This window comes from Drosophila ficusphila, unplaced genomic scaffold (assembly GCF_018152265.1).
Source record: "Drosophila ficusphila isolate 14025-0441.05 unplaced genomic scaffold, ASM1815226v1 contig_787, whole genome shotgun sequence".
NCBI lineage: Eukaryota > Metazoa > Arthropoda > Insecta > Diptera > Drosophilidae > Drosophila > Drosophila ficusphila.
Window position 1 is genome coordinate 252,650 of NW_025064732.1, and position 13,499 is coordinate 266,148.

Below are 13,499 nucleotides of genomic sequence, written 5' to 3' on the forward strand. Positions count from 1 at the left end.
GGCGATTTGCCATTGCTTTACTGATTTAATTTATATGGCGAGCTTTTCGGTTGGCCTTAATGGAAGGTAGCTCCGACTTCTGTTTGATTGCCAAATAATTTGCATTGACTAATGAAAGCAAAAACTCCCAGCCGAACAAAGAGAGAAAGTTTCCGGGGTACTCGAGCCAAACAAAGAGGGAACTTTAAAGTTATCCTTGGAACTTATTTCCCCGCACAGCTTCAAACAGCTTCCGACGAAAAGTTGACAGAATCTGCAAATTACTGGCCCCGAGGCAAAAGACAATTGTCGAGGCAGACAATTGAGCCAATTGTCTCAATTTCTTGTTCTCCATTGTTTGCCATTTTCTCGGCTTTGTTTGGTCTCATTTTGATTTTTGTTTAACCAGGAAATGCTAATTTTCTACCAAAATCATCGGATTAGTTGGAGAGTCGGGTGGTGGTACAGTCCCGTACAAAGTTGGCCAACTGGCCCTCATTAGCCATGCACTCAACGTGCTAATGAGCTCGCTTAGGCTTTTGGGAGAGGCCAATAAAAGTGTAACAAGGATTGCATGATTAGTGTAAATGCCCTCGCCATAAAACAGCCAAACTAAACCGCAGCAAACACATGTGTTGGCCTGGTTAGGGATTATTTGTCCAGGCCCAAAAATAAACGAATCTCTCGAAATAAGTAGGAGCCACATGCTGGGCTATTGTTAGAAGCTGAAAGTAAGCCAGATATAAAGAGGAAAAGTGTACAAAGAAAATCGCTTAAGACAGAAAAAGTGTAGAAATTTTGTTAGAAGAAAATAACAATGGCCTGCAACAATATTCTTAGTAATCTACTTTTTTAAGAAGAAAATAAAATAAATAAAACCGAATCGTTTTTATTTGCTGACACAACCAAAATATTTCTAAAAGCTGTGTTAATATCCCATCTCGTGCTCAGTAGGGTATCTAAATTCAACTAAGCCACAAATCTGTGGTTAAATAATGAACTCACAGAACAGAGTGATATTCTGCTGCCCAAAACTTGTAACTAAATCAAGATACGCACGAAAATAAAACGAAATGTGTGAGCACAATAATCGTAAATATGCAAGTGGAGCACAAGTAAACGTTTGCTGGCTAAATCCGTAGACTAACTGGGCATAAACCAAGTAGATACCTTCGAGAATACTTTATATCAATGAATGGTTTATTTCGGCGATTCTTTTTTAGTGTCTGGCCATCCTGGTTTTTGGCTAGTCGAGATAAGTTCTTGGAAAAACCAGTAAATCCCACTTCGTAGTCCGAGAAAATGGAAGGGGGAAAACCACTCTCTTTGTTGTTCGTATTAAAATAAGGAAATTACGCTCAAGTCATGCGTGTGCCACATAAACAAGTGGCGCAATCTGTGCCTGTGTGTGTGTTGTGTGTATTTGCTTACTCTGTGGTTTCCGGCTTGCATCTGTGTGCGTGCGTCTCATGTCTGGCGGGTTTCCTTTTTTGGTCCGGGAAGCAAAGCCTCCCCAATCAATCTTTATCAAGTGCGCTAATTATACGCATTAATAATGACAGCTCGCAGAGCGTAAGATTGAGTAAGAGTCGGGTAAAAGATTTCAAGAGAGGGCAGCAACACGTACACGCATCGTATACTTGATGTCTTAAAGCGGCGCCTTAAAGTCGGCAATACATTTTTGGTTTGCCAAAGGAAACTTTGGAAAAAAAAAAACAATTTTTTAATAATGATAAAATGTGTTTTTCATTTAAACTATTTAATTTATTGAATGCATAAAATTATAACTATATTTATTTTCTTCGGAAAACAATAGTATAATAATTTATTAGCATGTATGTATGGCACATGAAAACCACAAAACTTAAACATAATTGTGGTTTTAAAGTTCACATTCAGATACTCGTTTAACTTTCAACAACCCTTACCAACGAATTTAAAAATAATGCCCAACTGATTTTTAATTTTCTTCCTCTGCAAGTGTCGACAGCAGCGATGACAGGAAATTACTCGCACGGCCACGGGGAAAAGGAAGCAAAAACCACTGCAGACCCGGTCAAAAATAAAATAATGCAAACCTGTGCCACAGGCATCCGAGGACAGCATTCACCACAGGCGGAGTTGGGGAAAATAACTTGCAATTAGTTGCTGTCAGAGTGGCTGTGGCAAGTTGTTGGGAAATTTCTGCTGGAAATTTAAGGCAAGGCAAAAACACTGTTTGAGGGCAAAATGACATCAGGCATGCAAGTTTGGTTCACAGATTTTTCACTTTCCCCTTGAACTTGAGCTTGAAATTGACTTAACCCTGCCATTGGCAAATTTCGGGTTTAAATTGAATCGAAAGAGGAAGCGGAAATTCTGTTTGTCTAATGAAAATCAATGAACAACATTTTCCTCTTTCGTTTTCTGTTTTCTTTTGAGCTCGAGAAATGTGTCTGGATCTAAATTGAGTCGTTGAGCTTTCAGATGAAACGTGCAAAGCACCAAAGAAAAATAAATAAAATCTGCCGCAGTATTTTTCTTTAAAAATAAACTCAAGTCTATCCCGCGTTAAAGCACGTTTATTTGCCATGTAAGCTGTCTTGAGTACATCTAATCTATGCATAATTATTGTGAAAATATTCCAGTGGAAAACACCTGCGGTTAAGGAAAAGGCTTAGGGCCAAAAAGAGAAAATCTCAGCACATTTCCACCTCAGACCCAAGCTCATTATTATGCACAAGCTGTGCCCAAGCCGAAAATTACATTTTGATGTCCTACATCGTTGAGTTTTGTTGATATTTTAATGGATTTGGTATCGAGGAAATTTCCGTGGCCCGGAGCCTGTCACATTGAATTTGGTCTTTTTGAATTTTGAATGAAGTTAACAGCCGGTGAATTTCAGCACTATGTGAAAAAAGTGAATGGATAGTGAAAAAGAAGCCAAGTGATATAAATTAAAAAAGCTTTTGGAAGGGATTTATACAATATCATCATGTGTCAGTTTCCCAAAAAAGGGGCTTCCACTAATCCTCTCTAATTGTTCATTAAATCTCCTCAGACGTCCCATCGACATCCATCTTCTGCGGGGTTCCGACATATCTCTCCTTCGGAGTTTTTCACACGCTTCCAAGCCATAAATTCCAATTAATTTGTCGCATTTTATTCTCCCAGACCTTCGCCTTTTATTATCTTTCTTTTTTTCGGGGCTAGCACCCTCTTTACGGAATACGCAAATCATTGTTTTATAGCAATTTAATTTTGTTTTCCGCTGCAATAAATAAGTAAAAAGGGAGTTTGAAAAACAAGAAGGCATCCGAAATCCAAATCAACTGAGAGCTTTGTTATTTATTTATAACAAATTGCCCGATTACGTTGCTGCTCTCCCGAATTGCTTATCAATATTTAAGGGCAAGACATTTGAGGGACACGACGACCGACTCCTTTTCGCCTTTGGAAATTCCATTAGAAATGTGTCAAAAAAATGCCATAAAAAATGCAATAATGGTCAGGCATTGCACATGCAGCTCCTTCCGGGAATCGAGTCAAGGGTTAGACAGGTTCGGTTCCCACTCCACTTGACATTTGCCAGCTGTAGTTCTCGGCTTAAATGTACGCCATAAAATGCCAAACAGACAATAGACCCCGAAGGAGTGGGAGACAATGAATTCTGGCGATGGGAAGTTCCGAATCTCCTTGCGGCTTTATTGCATGCAAATATACGGCAGACAGACAGCCAGTTGGCCGAGACACGTGAAATGATGTGCAAATCTTATTAACAATTGCTGCCAGCAGCAGGCCACAGAAGCAGCTCCAGTCGAATGGATAGGATACCACTTTGGGTTTGCCTTCGGTCGGGCCACTCCTTTTCGTCCTGCCATTCCCTCCGGTTGCATTCGTGTTGAGTGCAGCTTTGTTGCCGCCGGCTCCTGTGGGGGTTTTTCTGGTCGTCCAGAGCAGGATAGCATTGTGGTCTATAGGAATCGGAATGGGAATCGTTTGGGGTATGGTTTACGTTCTCTAGTTTGGTATAGGCAATGAGGGGTAACTATGTAAGGAATATCTAAGGTGTTCAGAAGGATGTGAACTTGGAATTTCAAAGGTAAGGAACGGTTAAGCAACAGAAACAAGAATTGGGTTTAAATGAAAACAACAATTATCAATTATTTATCTATTTAAAATCAATGAAACAAAATTAGTTTTAGATGCATGCCACTTCAAAATCTGATAAAATTTAGAAAAGTCTGGACTTAGAACAAGCGAGTTTTTGTAAATTTTCAGTAAACCCAAATTTTGGAAGTTTTAAATGAAGTCATTAAAATTGAAAAAAAATCTGCCAAAATTATAATGTTATTTTGAATAATTCCACGTCTTGTAAATCTTCCTATATAAAATCACACTAACACAAAAATCTCACAAATTGAATCCTCTCCACCAACAACTTTAATAATTCTGCGAATTTCTATTTAATTTATGCGGGATCAACAAATATTTGCCCTAAGCTCACTTAAATTTGCATGACATCAGCTTTCCTACTCCCCAGAAATCTGCAGTTTTATGTCTTGGCGTAAGTCTCCGCCCGCAACAATTATGTATGCCAAGTGTTCGCCGGGGTTTTTCCATTAAAATCAACTAATAAATATCCAGGGAGGACCGACAACCTAAAGCCAAGGCGAGCGAACCCACAGAAGTCTCCGGCGGATATTAAACACTTAAATGCTGGCATAATTTTTACGCCGAGCGGTGCCGAGAAGCGGCTAAGTATTTAATTTAATGCGGCATACCTTACCATTCACCCCGGACAGAAGCTAAAACAAATAAATTGAGCCAGGGTTTTTCGACGGAGGGGAAGAACCGACAGTTGGATAGACAGACATTCGCAGGAGGGAAGGGCATCCCCACATAGTGGCGGAAAATTAAAGATTAAACGCTGGTAAAAATATTCTCGGGGTCAGTCTGGGATCCAAAAACAATGTCTGACTAGACAGGCAGACAGTTTTTCGGGCTGGCGGGTGGAGGGGGCCCAAGTCAAACAAAAGCTAAATGAAACTCCCCACTCGATTCCCGATGCCGGAGCTCAGGAATGAAGCAGTCAAAAGGTCCGAGTACGACTTCCAATTTATGCGCATTATTAAAGTAAACGCATGATATGCCCGGAATGCCTGTTTCCCAATGAAAAGACAGCATCCCCAAAAAACCCTCGCACTTGGTTGTCTAAGGGATTGGATTGCCACTGGGCACGTTTGTAGGTGTCCAAAATGGACATTTATTTATTTAGATTTTAGTTGAAGACAACATGGAAGGAATTACGTTTGGGTGTTAGTGTTTGGCTTTGGCATCTTATTGGTGTTATTAAATCAAGTGGATTGGGGTGGAGGATAAAGGTAGAAAGGAGATGTTATGGGGAATCAAAGGAATTGCTAGCTTAAAAATAAAAGTAATGAACAAAATATCAAATTTAAAATTACATTTTGTTTAGATATATTGGTTAGAATTGCAAATTAAAGAAAAATATAGTTATTAAATAAACTATAAATGGGGATTTGTTTTTCTATTTGATTATACAAATCTAGTTCAGCTTTGTGGCTTTTTTTATGTTTGGAATATTGAATAGCATTTATTGCAAAGCTAAAAATATTTTAAAGTACATATACTCTTAGTAATGTAATATTTCCCTTTATTTTAGATTTCATTGTTCGCTGACTGTTTTGCTTGCCCGCCCAATTAAACCATTAAGCAGGAAGCCATTTGACCGCCACTGCTTCATTAAGTCGAACATTCTGTGGCAATAAAGGGGATTTATGTTCACCACCAATAGCAGGAATTATAAGTTTTTAATACGCCCCCCATGCGAACCATCTGTAATGAGGCCTTGGTGCAGTGCGTCGCATTATGAACGCGCCATTTGAATGAGACCAGCAGCGGCGAACTTGGGCCAAGATGGCCAGCACAATAGGCATAAAAATCAATTATGAACCATTAGCCGGGCCAAGGAGGAGAGTGAGAGGGCCCGAACAAAAGGCCCAGACGGAGAGCGAAGGTCATAAATCATGTGGCCAGGCTGTTGCTCCGAAGGATCCTCGGGGAGGTTCCCTAAACCCACGGAATCCCCATCTCCATCAACCGCACCCCTCCAGTTGTTCACGCATTAAATATTTATTTAGCAAGATTTTAATGGAGCCAAATAAGTTAAGTGTACGGAACACAGTGGATGGCCGAGACCGAGAGAAGGTGGCCCGAACACGTGTTCTCTTAAACTCTCGAGAGTTGGCGGCACGGCACCGGAAATGGCAAGGATCTCGAAGGAGCGGGGAAGGACATTCGCAAGCACACTCTGCCTGTGCTTTATGTATTTGACAGCTGGAGCCACTGCTGCTGGAAAGGCAGAACTGGGGAGACAGAGCCCTGTTTATAGCGCCAGACAAATTCATTTCATTCGTGCGGAAATTAAATGCATATTTGACCTATTTAAATTCTTAGCCAGAGTGTCGGGCCGGAAACAAGTCTGACTGAAACTTAATTTATTGTGAACGATTTTTCAAATCGTTGAACTGGCAGAACAGTCAAATGATGTCGGACAGCAGCAACAGATGATGTCAGAATTGAGAAGGCAAAATGGGAGTTGGGCACTTGATTTACATACCAAATGATAAATGTTAAATAAACTGAAAGACATTGATACTTGAGTTAATAGTGTAAGCTACAAGCCATATTTACTTTAATTAAGTTTTAAAGCAATTTTGTGAACAAATAAATATATGACAAAATACCTTAAATGAAAACTTTCCAAATAAAACTGTAATATTGTCTTTTGCCAGCCATTTTACCCTTCTATTACTTTAAGAGCAAGCCATTCTTTTTAATTTATTTGTCCCCAACCCACAGGCTGGTAATATTACCCATTTAATTGGCTCACCCCCGAACAAGAAACTCGGCCATTGTCTGCACACCTGATCCCTGTCATCCCTGAGCCCCCTAAATTACCACAAGTTGCTCATTAACCATAAAAGTAGTCACATCCAGAGCCAAGTGGCAATTAAATGGCCGAAACACAGCATAATCAGTCATAAAAGTCTTGGGGGACGAGAGGCAACGTGAGCGGAAAGCAAAGTAGGTGGCACGGAAACACCTCAGATGCCTAATTCTGGCTCAGATCCTGCTGGCCGACACCACAGGACACAGGACACCGAGTACCGAACACAAAAGTGTCACATGACCAAATAAGAATGTTCGACATTTAACTGGGAAGAACTTTTATGATTGCTAATTAAGCCTAACGAGCCGAGATCCATGCAAAGAGAGCAGAAGTCGGCAAACAAAATTCTTTCCAATTAGCAGGGCATTTTCTTTTGTGATTGCTTTTTCGGCAGGAATATAAACTGAAGTTGAAAACGGGAAGCTAACTCAGTCAGACTGTTGCGAATTTTCCCAGCGGATTTGGCCAGAGCTCCAACAATGTCGAGCCTCATCTGCATTCGCTGCCAAAAACTTATTGCAGCCTGCAGGCAAAACCCAGAATCCACACCCGAAAATATGGCAGCAGCAAATGGAGAATGGCAAATTGCATGTCAAAAATTGTCAGATTCCCAACTCTATCCACATAAAATTGTTGATAAATAACCCTGCGAGCCGAGAAATATTCTATGCCGCCGAGTCTGTTCAGCTTTCAAATTGCTCCAAACTGTTTGACTTAATGGTCGTCGTTCAGATTGGCAGCAAACAGACGTCTAGAGAGATATGTAATGGTAGTAAAGAAAATGAAAAAGAAAACTGCAGACGGCTAAAAGAAAACGCATTACAAGCAACTCGACGGGAAGTTCTTTCTTTCAAACTGAAATTATGCGTTTGCACAGCGAATCAAAAGCTAACTTGAGAAGATTGCATCTTGACTGAGAAGATTTTTGAATACCCTTCTTAAAGCTTTTCTTATAACTCGGATTTCTCCCAATTATCCCAATCGTCTATATCCTCCTCGAACTCCTCTTCTTCCTCTTCCTCCGGATCGTTTTCCCTTTTCTTTCGGTTTGGAGGTCTGTGCACTCGACAGGTATTTAGGCACTCTTCCTTTGTATAGAATCTATTTGGATTTCCACCACAGCCACCGTAGTAGAAGAAAATGCAACGATTTGTTAGGTAGTCGTAACCCCAAACTTTTACAAAGTCTTGACAGGGTCCCGGATTTGCCACATACCAGCATTTTGCTAAAGAAAATTATTATTTGAATTGCAATTATTTAAAGAAAATAAAGCAAGACTTACGTTCTTTTATTGTAACTCCATGGGGAACAACAGCTACCAATGGTTGTACAAAAATTAGCAATAAGGAAAGTGTGAGAAACATAATAATTATTGGATGTTATAGAATTATAGAGCTACAACTTTAAAGAAACTTATACTTTTTATAGATTTAAAGTTCAAAGCTAGCACGACAAATAAGAAATACACATACAAAACAAAAAATCGAAAAATTATTTGTTAGTGAAGTAAATTTCTCAATTGTTCTCAAATACAAACATTTGAAAATTTAAATATACCCATTCAATGTGTGCATATAAACCAAAGGATATGCCAGGAATGCAAGTACTCCTTCCGAACTTCTTCTTATTTTTCTCTTCTAAACCACTCCTACTCTCTCTTTCAAAGCACTTCATCATTTTTATTGCCACGAGAGACTTGAAAGAAGAGCAAGGAACTTGCATATTTTTTTCTTTTCCTCGTATTTGACTAACGATTTGATGACGTTGATGGTTCTTTGAGTTACAATGCTGCGACATTGCAGAGGCCAAAGAAAACTGCAGATGCAGATTTCAAAGCTTAAAGCTTTAGAGCAAAAACGGAAGCGGAAATGAAAAACCATAATCTATATTTACAAGCTTTGCAACTCTTGGTGGATCCACTTCCCTTCCTCGTCCAATCTTATCGTCTTGGAGAAATCGATTTAATTTAATTTGCAAAGCGATTTTCACTTAAAATGTGATTACGCAAATTTTCAATTTGAAAACGATAACGTAAATTGGCAGACACAATGTGGGGGAAATGGTTTTAAAGGAGGGGTAAACCCCCAAGAATTTCGTTGCCAGCCGAAAGGAAGCGATTTGAAAATTGTTGTTCCCAAGAATTTTTGGGGAGGAGTTGGGGTGCAGATAAGCCAGCCGCTTTTTGTCTCGCGGGTATTAACTGTCTCTACATAATTCTTTATTGCATGTTGAAGGTGATATTTAGCAAAAGGTGGGAAACACAAAGATCCTATCGATGGGTATTAAAAATTTATTTTAATTTGAACAGACTTAGGTGTGAGTAACTTGAGATGAAGATAAAGCCATAGAAATTATTGAGCACAAGAAACATTTTGAAACGATTCATAAATTTTGGAACAAATTTTGTGTATTTAAAAAACTTTATTTTAAGCTAATTGCTATGCTTTCTCTTCTAAGCTTCATCTATTTACATTTATTTCTATTTAAATTCAAACCCCAAAAATCAGCTAAAACCTTTGTAGAACAGAAACCAAAACCGTTAACATTTGCCAGCGACCACCGTACAATCATTTTGCATTCGAGCCTCGGGGGAGCCACTGAATTTTGCACTGGCCGCGGCGGCACTTAATTAAGTTTCAATATAACTCGATACCGTGCGCCATCCTCAAAATCATCGAACAGCAACCACGGCAAAGCTAAGAGCCAACCACCAGAGTGGTTTACTCGGTCCGATGGCCACACTTTGGCAACTCAATGTAAAATTCCGTCAGCAGTTGATTTCAGTTCGCTGATTATCCTCGCACTGACACCCAAAATTACGCAATCCAATATACATGCCGAGGCAAAAACTATTCCGAATTGCAACTAATTTTTCGGAAGCGACTGAGAGCGTTTCTAAATTTAAATTGTTGTGTGGAGGGAATATTCCACGGAGGCAGGAGAACCCTCATCAACTTCCATTAGAATGTCAAAGTTCAGCGGATGTCGGAGGATTTCGGTTAAACCGTGCGCAGAAGTGTCAAAATGTTTAACATATGCCCACATGAGACTCGGCAGGACCAACAGAATGTCCTGTCCCAGTTGTTGCCACAATTTCTTGTTGTTGTTTTCGTTGTTGTTTCAGTAGTTGTTGTTGCTATTTTGGTGTCGCCATTTGCAGTGACAGCGTTGATAACAATGACAATAACAAGCGGCCTGAGTCGGGAGTCCAGGGACTTGTTGGCAATGCGATTAGGGAAAGGGGAAATGGGAAAGGGGGAGTGGCAGGTCCTGCGAAAGGTTATCCTCCCAGAGCTGTATTTCGAGAGTAATCACATGAAATGGGCTGTTGACCCGTTAGTGGCTGCACTGATGTGGGACTGCACACAATGAAATCGCTTGGATTTGATGGATGTCAGGGGGAAATCCGAGACAAGAAACTTAAAATAGCAGTTTAATCAAAGATCGCACTCTGAAAATATATTCAGGGTGGGTAAACACAAAACAATGGTAAACAAGGTTTATTTTGAAAGGAAGATGGACTCTGGAATGTAGGCTTATGATATATTCATATTTACTTACTAAATAGATGGGCCATAGGGGAAATTGGATTAAAATTTGCCAAATTGTAGATTGTTGACCTTTAGTTTTGAGTGTGTTTACATTATCACCTTACACCATTCAAGATTGGAATAAAATTCAAAAAAATTAGGAGTATGGGCCTTTAGGTTGGCGTGTCCTGTCTCCATGTTACCTAAACACTTGGAAGAATATATGATAAGAATTTTTATCCTACCTTAGTTCCTCTCCTTGCTTTTTTCGTTACTTGAATATTTTCTGCTGCGAACATGACCAACATTTAAGAAACAACCACAGATTTCCGGTTGCGAAATTCCCAAAACCATTAACAATAACTTGAAGTTATTTATGCAGAGCGACCTAAGCTCAGTTGGGCACTCAGCTAATTACAGAACCCTCAAGAGTTGCACGCCCTTCGCGGAAAATGTTTTCCACACCAGCCAACTTCAGCCAGCAGGAAATGCTTAAAATTACATAAAATTTAAGCCACCATTTCGACCCTTAATGCTCAACTTAATTTAAACGAACGAGTTAACAAGCAACCAAAAAAATGTGATTTATCGCTGGCAAAACTTTTTCGGCTTGATGAGCTTCGACGAATGTTTTTGGGTTGGGCGGTTTGGGCCAAAACGTCTGCTGCACTTTGCTGCCGCCTTAGCCTTCCTTTTCCTTTTGCCGGCTTTCCTTCTTCGAGCGTTTTTCGGTGGCTTAGGAAAACGCTATGCAAAATCGCCCACTAAACTTTAATGGCCTGACATTGAGGCGCCGCCGTCGTCATGTCCGCCATTTGGGCGCCACTTTGGAGCCAGAAGTTTGCCACATGCCACATGCAACCCGGAGCTAGAGTTTTTGGATGGGCCGCTTTAATTGCTTGGCGTGCGCTGCGAAAATGTTTGGAAACTGGTTTGGGGCCCGCACATTTTTCAAACCATTCTGCCAGCTTTTTCCCCCTTTTGATTTTATGTGCACTTTTATGGGACACGAGCTAACAATTTGCAACAAAAATTTCAAAGGGCCCATTTATTTGAGAATCGGCTTGGGGTTGGTCAGTTTTCCTGAATCGTTTCTATTTGTTTTAATTTGTTTTTGGTTGTTACCTGGCGAGAGCGAAAACTTTCGTCTAGACACGACACTTAAACACGCGCTCTAAAAATACTCGAAACATTCAGCAATTAATGAGAAATGCTCACAACTTTTGTCATTTTCAGGGGCAGTGACAACTCGAAATACTAACTCACATTTCAGCTCAGATAGGTTTTAATTTGTCTCAAAAAAATATGTATAAAAAGGTAAGTGGATTCAGCCATATCAATATGCAAAATAGGTTTGGCACAGCCTTGCACTAAGTGAATGTGAAGGCACGAGCTTGAAACGAGAGCAGAAAATCTACAGAAGGGGAAAACCTGGAAAAGCTGGAACTTGGGCTCAGGACACAAGTGGCTAGACGTGACTGGCATACATTATAAAAGCTCTGGCCACAATAAATGCAAAATATATGTATGCGTCAAGTGCAAAACACGCAAGTGCGGGCGACAGCTCAAAATAAAAACGAACAAAATATTCAATCAGACAGAGAATTTCTGGGAAAAAAGGAGACGAAGAAAAATGCGTGAGAAAAATCGCGAAATATTTTCAGAGGTAAGTGAACTGAACCCAAAATAGACCAGAAACCAGCAGGGAAAATATTTTAAATAGCTTCTAAGAAATTGGATTGGCCGTTGACGCACTTAAAGTAAATACAAACAATATAAAAACATTTTAGCGGTGATTAAGGTAAGGTACAATGGAGCGTATACTTGTTTTGTATACTTGTTTTGGGAATCAATTTCAATAAACTCTCGGCAACTGTTTTTAATAAACGCAAGATGGATATCAGCAAAGAAAATGTAATTATAATGTTTTCTTGGCATAAAAGCTAAGTTACAATACAAAGTATAAAAAGTTTTCAGACTGCTTATCGACATATAAATGTAAATTGTTGTTATCAGCAAAAAAAATTTAAAAAGTTCCGTTTGATTTTAATGCATAATATTAATCTTATGCTTATTTCATTTGAATGCAGTCTAGAGGAGAGCTGGTAAAGAAAAACGCTTGAGAAAAATCCATTTGTTGTGCAAAATTCAATTTATATTCGATTACGCGACGATGTCTAAGTAGGAAAGTACAGAACGGCTCAAGTGCTTTTAAGCGATTTTTTCTATATTTGGCTTGGAGCGCATTGAGAATGCCCTGTCATGCGTTAAAATTGCAATTTCTTTGCCAGGCAAAGCAGGCGAAAAACGTTAGGAAAATTGATAAATGAAAAATATATAAAGCTAGAGAAAAAATCAATCTCAAGTCCCGAAAATCCCTGTTGCCTTTTGTGTTCGATCCCCTCTAATTGTAAAACACAAGGCAGCAACAAACATAACAATCATAGTCAATTGTTGGCAGTTAAATATTCATGAGCCGAGTGAGAAATAAAACTGGGAAATAGATAACCCAAATAAAAAGAAGGGAAGTGCAAAGAGCATTTCTGGGAATGGGGCTAAAACCAGAAGAAGTATCCCATGGACATGAGCGCTGATTGCCCACATGACGTGCATAGAAAATGGCCCAAACTGTTCGGGGGTAAGCTCTATATACCGAACGGCATACGGCATACCGTATCCGTATTCAGTACTGTATTGGAAAACGATTTCCATTCAATGGCAGGCGAGCAGACAAAACAAAGACAGGCCCGGCACTTGCGAAAATTTCATTGCAAATGAAACGAAAAGCGTTTTATTTTGATTTTCCGCACACGCTCGATTCAAGGAGAACGGGAAAGCCAATGGCTCTGTTTTTAGTTTAGACCCCTTCAAAGGCAAATGTTTTGGCACTTTTTCTGTTTTCATTTTCCAATTGCTAGGTAGCATCCTGTTTTTCTGCTTTTTACGTGGCCAATTTGAAAGTTCCGCAGACGGAGGCACGTTGTTTTGGTTAGCCAGGAATGAGTGTTAAGGCCACATGTTGACAGCCGCCTGCC

At 39.7% G+C, this 13,499-nt stretch overlaps 1 protein-coding gene across 1 annotated transcript; it reads right to left on the bottom strand.

The window, feature by feature from the left end:
• Positions 1-7,764: 7,764 nt before the first annotated feature.
• LOC108093457 (kunitz-type serine protease inhibitor textilinin-5) lies at positions 7,765-8,385 on the bottom strand. Its single transcript, XM_017193532.2, has 2 exons — positions 8,217-8,385; positions 7,765-8,159 (listed from the first exon to the last, which is right to left on the bottom strand). The coding sequence occupies exons 1-2, from the start codon at positions 8,296-8,298 to the stop codon at positions 7,885-7,887; spliced, it is 357 nt and encodes a 118-aa protein (XP_017049021.1). The 5' UTR covers positions 8,299-8,385; the 3' UTR covers positions 7,765-7,884.
• Between the last annotated feature and the right edge of the window lie 5,114 nt (positions 8,386-13,499).

What these genes read in the sequence shown, in the direction of transcription:
- LOC108093457 (XM_017193532.2), bottom strand. Translation starts at nt 8,298, where the DNA reads ATGTTTCTCACACTTTCCTTATTGCTAATTTTTGTACAACCATTGGTA. An exon ending in TGGAGTTACAATAAAAGAAC is followed by an intron (nt 8,160 to 8,216) that starts GTAAGTCTTGCT and finishes AATTTTCTTTAG; the next exon opens with CAAAATGCTGGTATGTGGCA.